This window comes from Varanus komodoensis, unplaced genomic scaffold (assembly GCF_004798865.1).
Source record: "Varanus komodoensis strain SLA01 unplaced genomic scaffold, ASM479886v1 scaffold37, whole genome shotgun sequence".
Taxonomy (NCBI): Eukaryota; Metazoa; Chordata; class Lepidosauria; order Squamata; family Varanidae; genus Varanus; species Varanus komodoensis.
Window position 1 is genome coordinate 4,869,367 of NW_025335889.1, and position 21,982 is coordinate 4,891,348.

At 45.2% G+C, this 21,982-nt stretch overlaps 1 protein-coding gene across 1 annotated transcript in view; it reads left to right on the forward strand.

The window, feature by feature from the left end:
• Positions 1 to 21,982, forward strand: part of DBNDD2 (dysbindin domain containing 2) — a 32,724-nt gene that overhangs the window by 1,878 nt on the left and 8,864 nt on the right. The window contains exons 2-3 of the mRNA XM_044440246.1: positions 13,664 to 13,819; positions 14,750 to 14,896. Coding sequence (XP_044296181.1) covers positions 13,664 to 13,819; positions 14,750 to 14,896 — 303 coding nt within the window. The remainder of the gene's footprint in view (positions 1 to 13,663; positions 13,820 to 14,749; positions 14,897 to 21,982) is intronic.

Here is a 21,982-nt window from a genome sequence, read left to right on the forward strand (position 1 = left end):
AGCACAGCCCTAGCTGTTCTGTTCTCTCCCAGCCCTACAAGTTCTTGACCCTATGCTTTAGTGAAGTCTTTCGCTATAGGCAATGCATTCTAGGAGCGATGAGCCAAGGTCTGATTTGGAGGGTCATAATCATCAAGATGAGAAGATATTTGCTAGCCCCAAAGAGAGATCCCAGGCATGATGCACCCACATGCCCCAGAGATACTCTTTCTTGTGAAATTCTTCACCTGCAGTCACCATTCCTCAGTATGCAGCCCCCTCAACAGCTGTGATAAATCCACATGACTCACATGCACACCACATATTACACTTGGCATGTGGTTAACTTCCTTTTGCCAGAAAGGAGCCCCTATTTGCATCTCTTAACATGAAGCCATGCTGAACTTCATCCCACTCTGCCTTAATCCATTGCCCTATATCCATCTAACCTGATACTATATATATCTCAGGTAATTAGACCATATATATGTTTGCAGTATGCTTAAAACCCCGTAATTTAACATCTCATCTAGTTTGGCTGTTGAACTCTTTTTTGTTAGAGAAATTTGGATGCTTAGCAGCCATCATTCACTAACTCGAAGTGGGTTAGGTTCTAAGAAGATAGCAGATGTTCTCTTTCTCTCCAAGTTAAAGCCCATCTTTGAATGTTCCTATGTTGTTTCCCGGAGGAAAATGGTTGAGCAAAAGAAATTATAGACTTCCTAAACCAAGCAAGCAAATAACACTCTTCTCTTCCATGAAGATGCTGGAGATCTTGGGAACAATCAAAATAGAAGCTTCCAGTGATAATCTAGCTTAAAACTGGAGGCCTAGAATCTATCACAGCCTCCTATGCAAACACTCCGTGCATCCTTCCTTTGGGATACAATACTGCAGCAGAAGCATAAAATAATACAAACCACTGAGAGAGGAAGTGCAGGAGGAGGGAGTGAACTCAAGAGAGGCAGTGGTTTTGGCAGGGAGACAGAGAGCCAAGAGAAGGTGAACAGGGTGAAGAGGTGGTACCCCGTGACCCTTCTCTCTGTCACAAATTCATAATAAAAACTAGACAAGCCAATCCCCAAATCCCTAGCGTCTCAGAGCTAAAAATATCCCCGCAGTTCACAGCTCTCTCCCCAGCAGAGACTTCATCATGAGACCCTGCTATTTCCAGGGCCAGGAGTTGCTTTATATAGAATAACGAGTAGGATAAAACCATGAGCGCATTAGAGAGGATGATGGGAGGACAAGAGGCTGTCGAAGCACCAAGGACAACCACATGTGGCAGCTTCTGTGTTAGGCTGTTTCCACCCTGAGAAATGCCATCGTCCCTGCTGTCTAGCAGGAGCTTCTTGGGGCATTTTCCTCCTCCCCAGAATTTCTAAGGACTGTTCTGGGCAGGTTCTAGAATGAACGATTCCGCTTTGGGTGTTATTTCCTCTGTTTTGCTGCCATCTTAAAGGTCTCGCACAGGCCAGCCTTAATGTGGATTAAACTAGTGGCCCAAATACAGTACTTAAAGAAAAGAGGGTGTGTGAGCTCAACCTTGGATGGAAGCCACAGCCTTGAATGAGGAAAGCCCTGCTGCTTAATCTCGAATGCACTATACATCATGCGGGTGAAGCGCTCTGCATCTAGTCAGAGGAACTGTCACCTCCAGCTACTCTGCATATACAGAATAAAACTGGCTTGATGCAATGCAGACTCTCTTGGGGAAATTAACTACTGGGGTTGAATGGACTAAATAAGCCCAGCAGGTGCATTATGAGATGCTTCTGTAGGTGATGAATAATCTTCATACTGTGTAAATCTTGGCATTCTAGCAAAGGACGCAGAATAGCAGGAAAGCAAAGGACACAGAATAAAAGGAATTCTAGCAAAGGACACAGAATAAAAGGAAAGATTGGGAAATTGGAGCTCTCTTTTAATGTATTATATCTATAGCCCACCTTTCTTCTATTATGGAACTCAAGGTAGCTACATGTGGTTCCTAAGTGGTCTTCCTGCTAAGCACTGAAACACTGTTTAGCTTCAGCAAAGTGGCTGCTTCATTCGCCTTCAGCCCAAGACACATGCATGGCAATGTGTGTTCGGTAATTTAGTTCTATACTTAAAGCTCATAACTGTGGAATTTAGTAGTGGGTGTAGTGCTTTCAAGATTCCAAGAAGCTCAGCTTCCTTTTGTTTTTTTAAGCAAGTTTCTAGCCCCTAACATTTCAAAAATAAACTTGAAAGTGCTTACACAGTGCATTTAGCAATCTCAGAAGCCTAAGGTGGGTCTGTACAAAATTTCCAGTAGTTGCATTGTACATCTTCAGTGCCCCACTAGCTCTTTGCACCACTCCATGAACAACAGAAGCAGAATAATATGAGGCCATGTACAAATGTATACCATTGATATGATACAGAATTCACCTTTTCTTGCAGAACTGCCTATTGAGACTAGTTGCTTGTAAAGTGCTATGGAAAGATAACGTTCACATTCTAGGAAGTCAGAGGTCTAAGCAATGTGCCAAGGTGATCCGAGTGGGGCCTGAAGTGCCCAGTTCTTAGGCCTGAACCTGGAAGACAGACCTTGATTAAGCCACCATCCCTGAATCCATTGCTGCTTGCAAAATAGCGATAATAATCTTTATGTGAACCACTCAAGAGTTTCAGCTATTTGGTGGGAAATAAATAAACAAACTGCTCGTAGTTTGGTCATAAAGACTGCCAAATTAAACTTTCGTGAAGTTCTTTGAACGCTTGAAAAACTCTGCTGTGTTCTTGGATACACAGCTCAGAAGGTCCAACCTGGCAATGTTGCTTCCTGGTGCTGCTGTTCACACTGCAGGCAATGGAAGATTCCCCCTCTCTAAAGCAAATACTAGCATCAGAGGACAGATTTTAATTCCTGACTGCTGCAGGAGAAGAAAGGGTTGAATGCCCTTATAAGAATCCCATAATTAATCTATCCCTCACCCCAGGTGACAGTCTCTCTATTTTTTTTAATCTGCATTAAGAGCCAGTGTGGTATGTTCAACCTGGGACTCCAGAGAACCAGATTCTAGTCCCCAGGTATGAAACTTGCTGAGTGACTCTCAGAGTAACATATCTCACAGGACTGGACACCTTGGATAGGATGCAAATACAATAAAAGTGTAAAAAGTTAAGCGCAAAGTCAATGCAGTGTTAGTGGCCCTAACCTAGTTTTAAAATGTCAGTTTAGGGGGATCTGTCAGCAGCAGGGAATCTTTGCAAAGCTCTGTTTATAAATGGCCTATCTTCTGATCAGGTTAAATTTATAGCTCCTCTGGGGCATTGAGGAGGGAAGATTTAGGAATATAGCTAATTGCTTTTTTGTAAAGTAAGAGGTGGGCCTCCAAGACACCCAGAAGTTATTTTCTTTGATTTAGAAATACTGACATCCTTTAACCAGAAACTAGTTTGGGCTATTCAATGATTAATGTAGTGTCTGAGCATATATATAGAATGTGTGTCATTAAATGCAACAAAGAAAATACCCTAGCTAAATGAAGGGTTGATATGTGTGTTCCTATTGAAATCAGAGTCCAGGATCAACCCTGATTAAGATTTAACCTCATGTGCAAAATAAAGGAGACCTACACTAGGCCCTTTCAATTTCTGCACCTTGCTTTCTGAACCCTTTCTACGTCTTTTCTCCAGTTTATCAACTGAAAGAGCTAAAAACATTCTGAAAGAGCAGGAAGTCAAATTTTGCATCACATGGTTTAGCATGCATTATACACAGTTTGTTCTATATTGAGCAGAGTAGCAGCCCATAAAACTGAGTTACAGACCCAAACATAGCCTGTCTTTTTTCCTATCCCACTCCCAGAGTCTGCAGTCCTAGTGGCACTGAACCTGTTTTCAAGACAAAACAATTCCTGGGTTGCTTAATCCAGGAATTGCTGGAGGCAGGCAGTTGTAAATGAACATGCTGCCTCATGGGCAACGACTGCATCTGCTTCCGGTTGCCCATAGTTTGTTTAGTTAATTCTGGCTTCTTTAACTCCCAGGCAGCCCACATGTTTTGGGTTCAGGCTTCACAATAACAAACGTGGAAGAGAACATTCCTGAGGTCTTGTTCGAAAGTGGAAGTGACAAGCACACAGAAGGCACTACACCCGTTCCCTTACCTGTGGCCCTGACAACCCATGGCTTGAACTACCCATGGGTAGTTGTGACATGGAAACCAAGCGGAACAGTACCAGCATCAAATCTTGCAAATATGATTGTGACAACCTCAGCAGCCTCATTAGAATTATTTGCCCATTAAGCAGTTGGGAGCTTTCAAGGACTTGAAAAAGCTTGAAATTAAGAAAAAACTTCCTCCATCTTCTCTTGGATTGATGCCTATACTGACAACCTCCCCCTCCAGCTCATTCTTCCTTTCATGCAGCCTAGTTCACAGAGGACGTTTGTATTCAGGGTCCAACAGGACAAGGAATAATGGCAAATGTCACCACTCCCCAGCGGAAATACAACTAGACAATGCTGTCAGCTCCTGGCAAAAACAGGGCATTGCTTACTAGTCTCACTACAGGCCAACGAATTTAAGCATCCATTAGAATTCTTAGGTTAGGCTTATCCTTTGTCCTCAGCCCTTCTGCTCAGATTCTCTTCACAATGTCAAACACCATTCCTGGCAACCTTTTCTTTCCGGGAGAAGATGGAGAGAATATTGTAAGGTCCTCCTCACTCGGTGCTTATTTAATCATGGGAGCTAAATAGAACCTCCTTGGTCAGGAGCAACATGCCACTGAATATCAGCTGCTTTGGCATCAGCAGGCAAGTGCTTTTCATGTCCTGCCTTGGGAAAATCTACCGGCAGATGATTGGGCATGAAAAGAGACACTTAGATGAACCTTTGGTCTGATCCAGCAAGGCTCATCTCATTAAACAGATATATAGCATAGTTTTTGCATAGCCGACTTTGGGGAGGTCAGATTTCTGGCTTTTAAAATGCAGAATGCTTTTCAGTATTGAGCAGCATTTATCCAGAGATTTGTGTACATTTAAGGTGCCTTACTTGTATGAACAATCTCAAGCATTCTGAAAATCCATAGTAACTGTTGCTCATGGCTGAGCAGCACGTTGAACTCCTAGTTCATGCTCTTCACCTGTGGCATCTCAGCTCCCTCTTACCATCTGGATCTTACATATCTTTGTAGAAGTCCTGGCAAGATGCTGTTATTCTTGACAGATGAAAGGCCAAGAGAGGAGTGTCCTGTGCAATACAATTTGTTAATTCAAAATAGCCAGTTATCCCATCTGCCAGGGCATTTCAAACTGGGAAGGAAGTTTCAGGGGGAAAGAGGCCTTTTGGATATCTCATTAGTAATAGGCAAAGCAGCTTTCAAGGACTTGGGGCTGGTCCCAAGAGCAGTTCAACAGCACCCGACTGAGGTCACTGAAAGAGATATATGGGCTTACAGAACATGAACTGTTGTGAAGCTCAGTCACAAAAGACTGGAACTGGGAGGAGGCCTCAAAAGGAGGCCACTGCTTTGCCGGGGTTAGTCTGCCAATATAGGGCAGCCTTTCCCAAGCTGGTGCCCTGTGGGTGTGTGACCTGTACACCCATGCCTGGACTGGCTTGGAATGATGGGTGTTGCAGTCTGGGGAAGATAGTTTTAGGATCAAAGAGACCTGGGCTTGAATTCTCTCTCAGCCATAAAACTCTCTGGGCCAGTCACTATCCCCTAGCCCAGGCTTCCCCAACCTTGCACCTTCCAGACACATTTGGACTGCAGCACCCAGAATCCCCAGTCAGTGGCCCTGCTGGATGGGAATTCTGGGAGTTGTGGTCCAAATGCCTCTGAAGGCCACCAGGATGGGGAAGGCTGCCCTGGCCTACCTGAGTTCATCCCTCCCTACTAGGCTACTACTGTTACTAAACAGAGAATGTGTCTTATCCAAGGTAAAGAAATATTAAGAAAATATATAGCCTTGAGCCTTAATTTTATTTTCTAAAGTCATTATAATCCACATTTTCCTCTTTAGATATTTAAGACAGTCTGATCCTTTGTTTTCTTCCTTTGAGAACAGACCAGTCCCCCCGCTTCCAGTTTCTTCCTGCTTGAAAGAAAGATCTTATGTGTGCGTGATGGAGGCACAAGACGAAAATCCCCAGTCTCATTCTTCTAGCTTCGTTCCTCCCTTCTGGTCCCCACACTTGCATTCAGGCCCAGCCTTCGTTGCATAATGAGTGAGCGGTAGGAGCCGGAAGGATTAGGAGGCAGTGGGGTTGCCCATTTGATGCTCTTGGAACCCAGGCAGCAGGGGCCTTGGGATGTCAGCCTTCAGGGGGAAGCAGGGCTGCATTTCCCCCGGCTGTGAATGTCGGCAGGGCCCCATTGGTTAGATGCCATGGGAAAGAAAACCCAGCAGTAGCAGGTATTATTTTCCCTCCTCGCCTTAGAGAGAGGCTGTAGCACACAAGGGGCAGCATTGTGCACGAAGACTTAACGGTTGTGCGGAACATGCCATCCCAGTGAGGCAATTGTAGCACCCGGCAGTCCGTGTGTGAGAGACCATCAGTCACATGGAGAAGGGAAATGGTACGCTCTCTTCTCTGCTAATGTTGTGATGAAGAAGAAGAAGAGAAAGCATGCATCCAGACCCCTTCCTTATGCTTTCCAAGATAAATGGAAAGCATAGTAAATGAGGCAAAAAGGAGAAGGGAGGGTGTAGGAGTTATTAGCCAGAGACACTGTCTCTGACCCTCACTGCAGTCATGGGGCAATTGGAGCCCATCGCCAGCTGCTCATCTAACCCTCTGGCTATCTACACAAGTTACATAATGGCTATTCAGTCCTTGTGGCTGGCTGCCCAGATGGCTAATGAAATCTCATCAGGGAATTTATCAGCAGGTTTGTTAATTTATCTGGGGAATAAATCCTGACATGCCTTTCCAATTCAGGCTCGTTAACATAAGCCGTTTTGTGTGAGCCATGGCGTGTATTGACTCATACACAGTACCAATTGGTCCCATCTCTCTTTGTCTGGGTGCCTGCCCCTTTCTACAGCCTGGCTTCCCAGTGTACTTCCTCACTCGTTAGAAGTGCCCTGGGAGGGACAGAGCAAAGGAGGGGCTCCATACAAGAGCCCAGATCACACATGCTGATGCAGAATTGCCTGCTCATGAAATCTGAGCAGGGATTCCTTTTGCTTGCCAGAACTAGAACGTAGGTGTGCCTGGAACCTAGATGCCTTCTAGGCTGAAATCCAACCCTGTAGCTCCAGATTCACAGGTGGGGAGTCCGATTGGCTGTGGTTATTCAGCTGAGAAGGACATGCACTCTTCACATGCTGAGGCACTCGCCCTTATTACTTCACTTGTTCTAGGACTGAGGCCCAGCATTTAGGCAAGGAACTAGGAAGCTGCTGCATATTGAGTCAGGCCACTGGTTCATCTAACCCAGTATAGTCAACACGGATTGGCAGCAGCTCTGCAGGATTGCAGGTAGGAATTTTTTCAGACCTACCTGAGGATGTTGGGATTTGAACGTGGGACCTTCTGCATGCAAGGCAGGTGCTCCTCCACTGAACCACAGCCCAGGTTCGAGTGTAACTTAGATGAGCTTCCCATTGAGCGAACAGTGTTTGTGGGAGCCCCACAAAAGATACAGATTTTATATATTGTGCATGTGGTACCTTATGCATATACATGCACATGTAATTATCATTTAAATAGGAATGCAACATCTTGCTGCAGTAGGGTGGGCTGTGATGGCTTGAGCATGTCCCTCTAGTGAGCTGTCCAGCAGGTGTTACCTGTTGATGGGCAACCTCAAGGCCCCTGCGCTTCCTTCTTACGGTTCTTTTTTCTCTAGACTGAACTTGGACCGGGCAGCCCTTCAGACAGAGAATGCCTTCAAAGAGGACTGTGCAGCAGGTCATGTGGCCACCCTAACAGTAGCAGCTGTGGGAGAGTTGAGACACTGCAGGGCTGCTGAGAAGATCCTGAAAAAAGGAAAAAGGAAACTACCTTAGCATGTTCAATTGGCAAAAAAACTTAGGAACTGTTAATTTCATAATAGAATATGCAGGGATGAATTATTTATACTTATGTCGACACAGCACATAATTAAACTATGGAACTGGTTGTCACAAGATGTGGTGCTTTTGCCCAATTTTAGATGATTTTAAATGGAGATTCAGGGAAGAGAAGGCTAGCAATGGTTGCAGTCTGTGCTAAGTCCAGTGTCAGAGACCGTGTCCCTCTGCATGCCACTTGATGGGGGAAATAAGCGGAGATGTCCTGTTGCATTCTCTCCCACTTGTAGGTTTCCCACAAACAGCTGGTTAGCCATTATGGCCACAGAATGCTGGACTAGATCAGCCTTTGGACTGATCCCTCATGGCTCTTATATTCCCACCTTTCCTCCAGACTCCTCCAGGATGTGCATGTGGTTCTTTTCTTCCCACCATTATATCATCAAAATAACCCAGTGAAGTTGGCCAAGTTGTTCCTGTTGTTATTCTTGCTACATTACATTGACATCCTGCTTTTCTCCCTCTTGCAAGGCACCCAAGATCCTCATCCTCCTCTCTTATCTGTACAATAGCCCTGTGTGGTGGGTTAGGCTGAGAGGCAGTGAATGGCCACAACCTACCGAATGAGTCTCATAGCTGAGTGAGGACTAGATCCCAAATCGCCCACATCCCAGTCTAGCCACTCTAACCACTGTGCCACATTAAGAACATCCAGTCAAGCATCACGACTGAGTGGGGATTTAAATGCATGCCTCTCCAATTGTACGCTGACCTTCCAACCACTACTCAGTATTGGTTCTCCACGCTGGCTACAGGCACCATTTTCACTGTTTCCCAATCAAAGAGGGAAATTCTAATACCGGCTGTATCATCACAGTTTCCAAAAGATGATTTTATTGATATTCTCAGCCAGAATTCAAATGGATTGAACATTCCTTGCCTGGAGTACAGCAGAGAATACAAAGCCAAACCTGCAGCACTGATGAGAGCAATGTGACCATGGCCCAATACAGAGAGGCACCAGAACACCCAATATTTATAGCCTAGGCAGAGTGTGTGTGCGTGTGCACGTGCATCAGGAAAGGTGGCTTGTGCTGCTGCTGGACAAGACACATTACTGTTGCTGCCCATGTGCTGTGGCCCTTCTTTGGTCCCAACTGTGCAGCCTCCCAGAAGAAGATGACAAGGTGAGCAGAGATTGTGCTTTTTCTCCCTCCTTTCGCTGCTCACTTGCTGGGGGAGTTTAAATGAGCAGGAAGCAGCAGCGTAAAGGACAAGAAGCAACGCCTGTGTGTTTCCAGGTTAGCAGTGGGCCCCTTACCAGGGCGTTGGGTCTCAGCTTGCACCCAGCGCTGCCAACCTATAAGGCACACCATCCAGCCACCCGACCTGCTCATGGCTCTCACGTACGCGGGATTATTATATGTACCTTTGGCAATCCTGCACAAATGTTGCTACTGAAACACAGAATGAGCTTCCTGGGAATCGGGGTTTCACGTTGCTGCTGTTAGGCAGGTTTCCAGAGTTTAAAATGTGGAGGACAGTGATTCTCTTGAAGCCATGGGAAGGGGCTAAATTAGCATTTCAGTTGGCTTTGGGCTGCATCTTCTGAACCCCAGATCACTCCATGTCTATCCCCACAGCTAGAAGGAAGACAGCAAATTATGCAAAACGTGTCTTATACAGTGCATGATTTAGCTCTTCTTGGTGTAGAATTTAGGTTAGCTCCGCTCAGGATTTTTATCCTTTTTTGGAAAGGAGAGCACATCCAGACAAGCTCATAAGCAGAACTCCTCCCTGTTGATTTCTTACTGTGTTGGTTCAAACAGACTGCATCTTGGTGGGAAGTAAAGGGCTTCTTTAGGGTGTAGTTCTGGAACGAAAGCCACAGAGACAACTCCTTGATGCTCCCAGTATGGTTGTGAAACGAAACAACCTCCACCTCTGGCGTTTAGCCTTGGAGGGACTGTTGCTGGAGCAATCTCTCCCCGCCCCCTTCACCAGTCCTTTTTATCACTCCTTTGCTCTTATAATTGCTGATCACTTTCTGTGGGAAAACCAGGCTAAGCAGCTGACTTGTCTAGCCAGTTTGTAATGGATTCCAGTCGTGACACAGCTGGGCTTGGCTGGAACAAAGGGAAACAGCCCTAGCTAAAGAGACATGGAGTAGCACTAGCTCAGTGCCCTATGGCTTCCGTCCTGTGCGCACACATACTTGGAACTAGGAACATGAAGCTCACAGTCCTACCACACAAAATCTGCTTGAGGTTATTCCAGGCTTTAGTCATGTCAGCAAAATAACTTGAACTGTATGCAAGGTCACTTTGCTGCTATCATGAAACAACTGGGAGTCAGAAATCCTTGCAGATCTATGGCAAGTCACCCAGAAATTACCGATTCAAATGGAATCCAATAGCAGGGTAAAAATCCAATGGATTGTCATGATTTGCACACCCCCTCTCCAAATTCTTGTCTATTAGCTCTGAGCTGGCTCCAGGTCATTGCTGTGCGATTCTCTGTGATGGGTAACAGCACACTGAAAAAAATTGTGCAAATCACACTATTTGTGCTATTTAAGCAAGATGAAAGATGCAAAATATGCTGTTCTAGAGCAATTTGCATAGATCATGCTAAAACTACATAGTTTCCAGCCTCCAATTTGTGCAAAATGCTTGATTTGAATGAAGTTGCAGACATTTCTGGAAATCCCCTTAGTGTGTAAAAATACACAAACTGTAGCTCATCTTAGAAATAGAAATCTGAAGAGAAAAGGCCTGGCTTGGCTCACTTCCAGTCATCAGATTGGAAGCAGGTGGAAAGACTGTCATGCTCAAATGAACCAGGCTTCCCCATCATCAGCGTATCCTGATGTATTAGTAGATCCAGATCTGCCCACCCTGATCTGTTCTGACTGCCACCAAGTCTCCAGGAAGAGATCTTGATCTTTTGATCTATCTAACCTTTTTTTTTTTTCCTGCATGCAAATGATGTGCTCTACTACTGAGTTATAGTCCCTCCGTATTAACAATTCCCATAAGTTATTCATCTGGAATATGTTGGATGCACTGCATGAAGCATACTGTTACTACTGCTAGTCTCTGAGGAAGCTGCCAAAAGGGATGTAGGGATACTTCTCCTCCTTGTTTAGGCCATTCTTCTTTTTCCATGTTGAATTTGGCAGGGCTTTTTAGCAACAAGTGTCTGGTGAGAAAAATTCCAGCAGAGGAGATGAGGCAGGTGCAGGGGAACACAGAACTTGCTCCAGCTGGGTCCATGCTAGGAAATGTCTCCTGAAAGGTGGCATGCAAATAATTGTAATCAAGAATAATAAATGCATTTTGGAATATAATTGCACCTCCGCCTCCTCATAGGCTACGGCTGCCCCTGCCCCTAGTGTTTTCATGCATGCCTGCCCTTCACATGACTACTGAGTTAAGAGAGGCATGTATGTTAGCTGGTGAATGTGCATTAAAAAAGCCCATGCAAGCCCTGAGCAGAGACTGCATTTCTGCAACCTGCTACAAGAACTGCTGAATTACTACTTGAAACTTCGAGCTTGGCCCCAGGAGAGAAGCACTGCCTTTTCTATCCTCCTACCTCTTTTCCCCTCAGCAGCCACAAAGTTCAGCAGTTGTCGCTGTTTGGCTGAAATTTTCCCTGAAGCAACAGACATGACTACTCAGACAGAAACAATTAGAATTTGCACTGTTTGTTTGGTTTCCTTGGTTATGGTGCTGCCCGGCTCAGTAATCACATTTTCCTTATACCAGTCAGGCTGGTCCCTGCCTCAGTTGTTTTTGAATGGAGGAGCTGAGATGTTCTTGATGCCTGGAGCCATCTGAGATAAGCTATGGAACAATTCATACACAAGGTCTAGAGACTGATCCATGTTCCTCCTCCTCCTCCTCCTCCTCCTCTCCTCCTCCTCCTCCTCCTTTGCTTTGATCCTTTCTTCTCTGGAATTCCCAAAAAGATGGGAAGAAAGACCTCCAGAACAGCTTCATACCAAACTGGGATTATTTATGCTTCTTGATGGAATTTGGTATTTTCTCCTCTTTGCCTCCCTTGTGGTTTGCATCATGGAAAAAATTAACAGAATGAGGTGTGTGTGTGTGAGAGAGAGAGAGAGAGAGCAGGAACTGGGTTATCTGTTCAAGAGCAAATCTTTGTATGTACTTTGAGAAGTGTACAGATGGATTAGAGAAGTGAAGAAACTTGTGGGCAGATGTATTAAAAATGCTGGGACCAAGCAGACTTGGTAACCATCCTTTCTGCTTCAGGCAGAAAGTAACCAAAAGCTCATCTCCCTTCCCCCCAAAATTGAAAGCCATACCTTGGTTTTTATTCTAGTTAGTTTGTCTAACCCATGTTGTCCGTGATTTCAGTTGTCCCTTGTTGGATCAGAAGCATTTTGTAACAGCAAAGTGCAATTCCAATTCTGGTAAAATTCTAATGAGTTTACAAGGAAGGTGACTCTTTGCTTTGATCTAGGTATTTCTTGCAGCTCCATAAAACAAATAAAGCCTGAGTTTTCAACTCCAAGCAGGCCACTTTCTAAGATATCTGCAAGTGCAGCCTTGCAAATTAATGAAGAGAAACATTTCCAATTCTGAGCTGAGTTTTAAGAACTTGAAAACAGATCTTAACATGTAAACCTTTTATTCAGCTATGACATGATTAAACCTTTTACTGAGTTGTTTTTGCTTTTAGCACACATATACAAATACTTTAATGTAAATATTCAATCCTTAAATGTCCACCATTGTTTGTTTTTACTATCACCATTTGGTATGTTTGAGGATCACCAGATAACAAAATGTGAAGATAGTGTGGACAGGAGAGGACAAAGCTCTATGTAGCTGTTAGTCTGCTAATTCACATGATGGCTTTGTCCAGAGCAAGGATGGACAGAATGTAGATCTCCAGGTGTTTTTGAACCTAAATTTGCAGCATTCCTGACCGTTGACCATGTTTTCAGAGGCTTCTGGGAGTTGCAGTTTAGAGCATTTGTAGATCTACTTTCTGTCCAGCCCTGATCTAATGCTTCCCTAAGCTGAATGCTTGCTTTCCTCTTCATTATGGGTGGAAGTTATCATGGTAGCACTGGGCTGTGCAACTTCTGGTTCATGGATATTCTGCACCAGGCCTGAGGAGCCTTGTTGGGTTTTCCCAGCACCTGCTGGAGGAATCCCCACTGCTATCTTTGATCCCAGATTGGTACTAACAATGAGGACTCCCCTGTGGACCACTTTCCTTCCCAGCTGAACAGGGAAAATAGCATGCAATGGAATCCCCAGTATCTCCAATCTCAGGCCAGAGTTAACAGCAGAGAGGTGGGTGGTGGGGGATTCCTGCAAGTCTGTGCAACTAGCTGTGTTGTCTTGCACTGGTTATGAACACTGTACAGAAAGCTGCTGCCTGGACAAGCTGTCAGTGGCTTTTAAAGGGTAATGGGATGACAATCCAAATTCACAGATTGGAGAAAGACAGAAAGGCTTACAAATTATTTCAGAGCTTGGAAAATTGGAGGAAGAGAGGCAAAGTCTCTCCTTAAAATACTGTCTGCCTCTAGCTTGTTTACGTTCTGAGGAGTTACTCTTTAGAAATGGAGTAGGGAGGAGATTAGCTCTGATTCTCTGTTATTCTCTTGCCTCAACCTCTCCTCTCTCTGGTTCCTTTGCAGCCGACATGGAAAATGGGCAGCGGGGATTAGATGCAGAGCAGATGCAGCAACAGCAGCTCAAACTACGTGAGAGGCAGAGATTCTTTGAGGAGGTTTTCCAGCATGATGTCGATTTCTTTTTTCCAGTGTCACATCTGCAGATAGAGCACAGGAGACGTAAGTGCCACTTGGGACTGGAGGCATGAAACTGTAGACCAGGGGTGTCCTCTTTCAGGCAAGGGCCAAATTCCACTTTGAAGAAGCTCTCAGAGGTTGTGCTCCAATGGTATGTGGGGCTGAATGCCAAAGGCAACTGGACCGACCAACCACATACTAGTATATTGTAGCTTTAAGCTCTTCCTGCTAGCAGCTCAGCCTTAGCAGAGGCAATTCAGTCTTTTAGAATGAGGATCCCAAGCCCAAGAGATACAAAACTGCCAAAAAAACCCTCAGCAGCTGGGGGGAGAGAGGGTGGGGACAGCATGAAGGGGGAAGTGTCTGGAGAAACCCAAAAGGCCTGGCTGGGATTCTTGGTGGGCTGGATTTTGCCTGTGGGACTAAGGTCCAAAGCTCCTGCCAGAGGCTATAAAAACGATTGTATGGCTTGCTAGAGCCAGCTCTACCTTTCGGCAGGGGGGAGCAATTACTTCAGGTAGTAGAGGCTGGAAGGAGGCGGCAGCTCCCCTAAGCTCCTCATTGCTCTCCCTTCTCTTACTGGCTAGAGCTGGGTATGGGTGAGCTGGGGCTAGTCCAGGACCCCTAAGCACCCCTGTTCCCTGAGGTGCAGGCAGAAGATTCTGCACTGTTGGCAGGGCTCAAACAGGATTCACTGCTGGTGCAGTTAGCTTTGGGCATGCAATGGGAAAGGTAACCCTAACCCGGCACTTGCCTCAGTCAGCAAAATGGCTTGGGCCTGCCACCTGCATGAGAAAAGTCAGCAACTTTGCATTGTTTGCTCATGACCAAGTTTTTGTTAGGAAATAGACACAAGAAACCATATCCGTGGTGGCAGGTGTAAGCATTTATCAATCTGGCTTCTGGTGTTACATGTTCGGTTATGCGTATGCACCAGTGCAACACCAATGAGGGCTGCCGTGTCTTTGTAAGCTCCCTTAGGCAGCATTTCTTCCATGGAGGTGAATGTGGACATGCTGGAACAAATGGACATGATGGATCTCTCTGACCAAGACACTGTGGATGTGTTCCTCAGCTGTGGGACAGAGGACAACAACAACGTCACTCCTCTGCTGCCAGGTATGGAGAACTCCCATAGCTATGCCCGTCAGTTTCCTACCTCATCCAACTCTGTTTTATGGCTTGTTGTGGTGTCAAGGTCAAGGTCAAGGTTTCCCCTTGACGTTACGTCCAGTCATGCCTGGCTCTAGGGGGCGGTGCTCATCTCCGTTTCCTAGCCAAGGGAGCCAGCGTTTGTCCACAGACAGTCTCCGTGGTCATGTGGCCGGCATGACTAAACACCGAGGTGCGCGGAACGCTGTTACCTGCCCAGCAAAGTGGCACCTTTTTATCTACTTGCATTTGCATGCTTTCAAACTGCAAGGTTGGCAGGAGCTGGGATGGAGCAACGGGAACTCGCCCCGTTGTGCAGATTCGAACCGGCAACCTTTTGATCTACCAGCACAGCAGTTTAAACCACTGCGCCACCTGCAGTCCCCTTGTTGTGTTACAGCATGTTGTGGTATAGGACAGTACTAAAGAGAGCCGGTGTGGGGCATAGGTCAGAGTGATGGACTTCAAGGTGAGAGATCCAGGTTCTAGTCTCCACTCATACCTGAGGCTCAGTTGCTAACTTTGGGCCACTCACTCATAGCTTAAACTACCTCACAGGGTTGTTGTGAGGATACAGTGAAGAGGAGAAGGTGGACAATGTACACTGCCCTCAGCTGCTTGAATGAGAGGGGGGACTGGAATGAACAGACGAACAAGGCAAAAAAACAGCATAAGTTTGAGATTTTGAGGTACAAAGTTTGTTTCCTGGCTACTAGAAGTATGGCGTGACGCCACCATGAATTTTTAAACCTTTAGCAGACCCCACTTGCATCCAAACTTTTTTCTGTAACTGCAATAGATTTTTTTTTTAAATCACAGGCTGAAAAAAAATCTATGTGATTTAAGATCAATGGATGTATTACATGAGGCAGACTCACAAATAAAATAAAAATAAAATCTATGCACAGAAAGCCCTATGGCTAATAGGGCAGGTTAGAAATTAATTAATTAACTCTTCCAACTTAACTATCTGGGGTGTCATCCTTTCTGCATTTGTTTGCAGAAAGTACACAATTTACCAAAACAAAAGTAGAGAATGAAACCTCTCTTTTTATGATTTATCAAAACTTCTGAATACAGACCTGGACCAAATGAACATGTTCCATGTCTAGGCATGCCCATTTGGAGAGACATTGTTGTGAATTTATGAGATAAAATCCAAGGCAAATTATTAAACGGCCAAAGGAGAAGACAGAAGCTTTTAAGAGTTGGGTGTCGAAAAATTCATTGGCATTTGAGTCATAGCTTCCCACCTCTAGCTGAGAGTCCAAATGCCCTTGAAATCAATTAGTTTAAACCCAGAAGACATCGCACATCACTGTGTTAGCTCAAAAATGATCGCATTTTCAGCTTGCATAAACTGCTCTCTCAATCCTTTCTTCTTCCTATTTTTTAAAATTCAAACACACATCACCAGGCATTGCTTTATACCATCTAGACCACTCCATGGCTTTCTGCTTTTTTTTCAAAACCATCCTACTCTGTGTCATTGAAAAGCACATGCCTTTCATTTTCAACCCATGTGAACATATCCAAATAAAAAAGTGATGATGGAATAAAAGTGGAATGCGATGGAACAACTCTGGGCCAATGGATGTGGTCAAACTTGGTACAGCAACGGATGGATTAGGGGCTTGCTGCATCGGTCCCACTTAGAGTGTTTTGAAAATCAATATGCTCTTTTGTGCCTGAGCAATGGGAACTTCTGCATAAAGACTATGCAGAATGTCTCGGTTCAGGATAGGAAGGTTGGGGTAGAACCCTGCCTGAAATCCTGAACAGCTGCTGCCAGCCAGTGTTGACAATACTGGGCTAGATGGACTGACTCAGTGTAACGCAGCTGTATGTGTCCCTGCACACAGGAGTGTACAGAAAGTAGATCTCTGGGTGGCATGCTGTATGTTTTCAAGGATTTCTGACTTCTAATAGTTTAAGAGCAGAAGCAACAAAATAGCTTAAGGAAGCTTGGAGTGGGATATTTCACTGGAAGAACTATGAGTTCCAATACTTTATACAAACTCCTGGGCTTAGAGCTTAATTCTAAAGATTTCTTTAATTCCATTTAAATTCTAATTAAAGAATTCTAATTGTATGGTCTTTTTGTTCCTGAGTCTTAATGGTGGATCTCAAGGTTCCTGTGAACCTGAAGGCTGCCCACCCCAGATTTAAAAAAATATCCCAGTGCGCAGTGCAGCACCAGGAAATACTTATTTTAAAGGCGCCGTGGTGGAGCCCAAGTAGTGCCAATGCATAGGCTCCGCACTCGGCCCCCCGTCCCCAGTGTCTGCTAAACCCACTTGGAGTAAGAAGTGAAGATGCCTCCTCAGGGCCCCGTCCAGTGTGGAGCTGGGCCTGCTCTCGTCTGCTCTCTCCCAGCCCAGCAGGCTACCAGGAAGGGAGGGTCGGAACACTCTTGCCAGATGTCTGCAGTCATTGCTTGCGGAGGGCTTTTGCAGTTAGGCTGTGCACTGCTTGAAAAATAAGCTTAGGCTGACATCCCCTATGTACTGGGATGTCTTCCGAGTCCTGCACGTACTGGGTACCCGGAAACCTACTTGTGGCCTTAACTTTATGTTCTTTAGGGCCTCAGGCAGTGGGGTGGCCATTTCTGCACAGCCAAGCAAGAGTTCCATAATTTTTCATGAACTGATGTATACATAGGGAGATGCTCTTCTATTTCAATGGCTAAATTTAAGGCATCTCACTATGGAGGTGGCTTATGGGAATGCATCTTTCGGTGTCCAGATGCTGACTGTTGACAGGCATGTCCTCCCCTTTCTTATGCCTATTTTTAAGACATGGGTGCTTACAGATGGTGGGGGTCCTAGGGCTACTAATTAAAAGTAATCATTTAGCTTTTGTCTCTTCTTCCATGTCTTTTTTTCCTGGTAAGAAAACATGGGAGGGTTACAGATGGAAGGCATTGTCTGGAACCTCTGTAAAATTCTGTATCTGAGGCATGGGGAAAGTTCTATAAAAGCCCCAATTGCTGGGAACTTCCCACTTCACCTTCAACCTGGTAGTGCCTCTTCTTTTCCCTTCCTTCTCACCCCCTTGCATTTTCCTTAAATGCAGCCATGTTGCCTGTTCTGGGAAGTGGATAATGGAACACCCATGAAGGCTGTTGCCTGGAAATCGTATACTTCTTGCTAGGCAGTAGAGCTTTGTTCACCCCACCCCCCTGCCCACCCCTTCTTACTTTGTATGAATAGCTCTGTCTGGGGCTTTCAGAAAAGAAGCAGCAGCTCTTCCAAGGAAAAGGAAAGCCTCCGTGTGGCCCTTGGGTGCTCTTCCCATCCTCTTCTTGGTGGTCAGGCCTCGCTTCCCTGGTAATTGATGCTGACAGCAAACAGGGTTGTCATTGTTTTCCCCTCTCCTGCTTCTGCATCACTGACAACAGTAACTAACAAGGGATAACATTCAGTGTCTGTGATGTGAACGTCTTTGTGGCCTGATGCGGTGGTTCCAGGCAAGGCCTGCTTAAGTGCAGGGGGTATGTGCATGTACATGTGTGGGATTCTGTTCACCTGGCAACCCGTTTAGCAAGGTACTTATTTGGCCTTCCCTTGCTGAATTTATCGTTTATGCATCAAGCTCTGGTAACCTCAAGTCATGTTTATTCCACAATGAAGAATAAACCACATCACCCCTTTCATCCCACCACTCTGTGACCTCAGCTGTCTTTATTTTCATTTTGCTTTTAAACCACCCAACAGCCAAAATTCTCTGGGTGGAATACAAATTAAAAATCTTAGTGCATGGAGTAAGGCTGTAAGAACATAAAAGCTGGGCTAAATGTCTTGTGGAGAACACAAAATGCTGCCATGTTCCCTGACCCATAGAAATGCTACTTATCAACATTAAAGATAATTTCCTTTTCCACAGAAGCACTACTAGCAGTAAAAGTATGTTTGACTGCACAGAATGAAAACAGGAAGATGATTTGAACAATGCAAGGAAGAAAAAAATAAATAAACCATCCAAGCACCTCAGGATCTAATCAATCTTTATTATTCTGGATAGCCAGCAGCATTACTTGTCTTCTGAGCAGTTTACAGTTATATAGATAACCTTACCTAACTTGGTGTTCTCCACTATGATGCAAAATGCAGTGCAACACATCTGGAGAACAGCAGGTTGCGGAAAGCTGGTACAGACTGCATGGGCTTGAAGCTCTCACTACTTTCATCCCAGGCATAATTATCCTCATGCTTGGAGACTCTGTTCTGTACAGGAGGAGGTCAACAGGAAGGCAACAAAGCCTGTCCTTTTACAGTGAGTCACACTGAGTAAAGTGATTCAAACACTTTACTAGCAAAGCCTCTGGCGTTCCAGTTAAACAGCCTCACTGATGAGGTTTCCAAGTTGCGTTATTTATGAGCCATGCACAAAAGCTCCCGTTGCCAAACATGGAGAAGGAATGTAAGGCATGTGCTTTGCCTAATGACAAGGCTTAGGATTGCTAGAGGAGATCTGGGCAGACAAGCAGACCCGCTCTTAATAGGGGGGTTATGGGGTCATTGGTTCAGCTTGCCCTCATTCTCGGTGGGTCACTGTGTTGTATATTCAGTGATGCCTTTTGTGAATGATTGATTAACAGATGGGATTATCGCAACTGCACAGAACCAGTGCGGAGTGGGAAAAAACTGTTGTAAAACATTATTTTGAGCTGTCTGAACCATATGGCACCCTAGGGTGCCATGTTCTGTTCCAAGACAACACCAATTCAGCAACCCAGAGAAAGAATATGTAAATTAAACAAAATTCCATCTGTTACATTGCACAATTCATTCTGCTTCTCAAAACACAATTTTTCAAATAATTTTGATTATTTTGGCAATGAGGGAAGGAACCAAAGGAAGGTGCGGTGAGTAGAGTAGACTGTGTGAACTTGGAACATGATCATAATTAACGGTAAGCCAACCTGTTGTGGCAGTTAGAGTGTTGGCCTGGGGATCATGAGATCTGGGCTGTAATGCCTCCTTAGCCATGAAGCTCACTGAGGACTGTGGGCCAGTGGCAGACTCTCAGTCTGACCTACCATCCCTGGAGCTCTTATAAGCATACAACAGAGAGGAGAGGCCCACGTAGGCTGCCCTGGGTTTATTTTATTCATTTTATTTGGGTAATTTTTACCCCATCCAATACCCAGTGGGTCTCAGGATGGCTTACAGTTCAAATTCCATAAATGCATAGATACCCAAATAATACAATATAAATGATCCACAAACTGAGCATAAAAGAACAGTTAAAATTAAACATTAAAAGTACAGAAGAATAAAAAGGTGCCAAAAAGCATATAACGTTGGTGCCAGGCAGACCTCTCTGAGGAGCGCATTCCATAGCCGGGGCACCACCGCAGAGAAGGCCCTCCTCTGAGTATGTTCTCTCCTAACCTCCTTCAAGGAGGGTTCCTGGAGCAGGGCTTCTGCTGCAGATCTTAAGGGGTGGGTGGGCATGGGGAAAAAGGTGTTCCTTTAGGTATCCTGGTCCCAAGCCATTTAGGGCCGTATACATCAATACCAGCACCTTAAATTGGACCCGGGCTTCAATTGGAAACCAGTGAAGCTGATAAAGGACCAGCATTATATGAGAATAGTGACCGGCCCCCAACAGCAACCTGGCAGCTCTGTTCTGAACCAATTGAAGTATCCGGACCATCTTTAAGGGCAGCCCCACATAGAGCACATTACAGTAATTCAACCAGGAAGTTACCAGAGCATGTGTCACCGTTGCTAGGCAGTGCTTGTGCAGGTAAGGACACAGCTGATGGATCAGCTGAAGCTGAAGGAAAACGGTCCTCACCACGGCTGCCAACTGGGCCTCCAGGGACAGCTCTGGGTCGAGGAGCACTCCCAAGCTGCGGACCCTGTCCTTTAGAGGGAGTGCAACCCCACCCAGGGCAGGGCCAGAATCACTTGCCTGAAAACCTGACCCACCTACCAAGAGGACCCCCATCTTATCTGGATTGCGTTTCAGTTTATTGACCCTCATCCAGCCCATTACCTCAGCCAGGCACTTGGGTTCTTTGCAAGAGGGAAAAAAAGTAGGATAGAAGAGTAATTTTTAAAAATACGCAACACAGCAAGCCGCTATGAAAACTATCATAAACTCCCTTCTAGCTCAGTGGCTACTCTGTCACCCAAACGTTTATCTAGATGCTTCCCACCACATTTACAATTTCTCAACCACAGTCTTAAGCTCTAGGAATTGTTTCCTCTCCCACCCCCACAACAGGGATGGGATGGGGTACTTGGTGCTACTGTCCCACAGGCAGGAATACAAAACAGTGGTGCCCTCAGTACGCTTTCTTCTGTGCCTGCAAATATATAAACACTATCCTATAAATAGCCTTTGACTGTTTCTCCCAATTCCATACGTGAAATCTGCACAAACTATCTCACATCTCTACGATGCAGAGTACAGTCTTCCTGCTGAACAAGATACTAGTGTTAATTTGGCAAGTCCTACCAACTCGGAATGTGGGCACTCATTGTCACCTTGACATATGGCACTGGAAAAGCCACCAAGTTCTCAGCAACGGAGACATTTTAAGGGGAAAGACAATGGCAGAGAGGCACTGTCAGGGATGCTTCTGCAGTCACTTTTTGCTGTTTACATTCTAAAAAGCTGCACAGTGCATCGGCTGGAAAATGTCCAGAGTTAGGATTGTTTAGAATAAGGTAAATTAGGTCAGGCGCAGTGAGATGCATAAAAGGGATCCACATGTGCTTGGATCCTCTGACACTACAAAGGCTTATCGAGACAGCTAGAGGAAGCACAGACATACCCTTCAGACTTTGTAGGTGGCTGCAAGGAGCAACTCTAATATTTGGGTTGTGTCTCTGTGTTCGTAAAATATTTTGTGTGAACTTTAATGTGCAACTATGTGGGCTCTCACCCTAGAATATAATTCCCCATGCTTTGGACTTCAATCCCCATCAGCCTGAGCCAGAGTGGCCAATGGTCAGGTATGCTGGAAGTTCTCATCCAAAACATTTAGAGAATACCAAGTTGGGGCAGACTAGCCAGGAGTTTTATGTGGATCTCTTT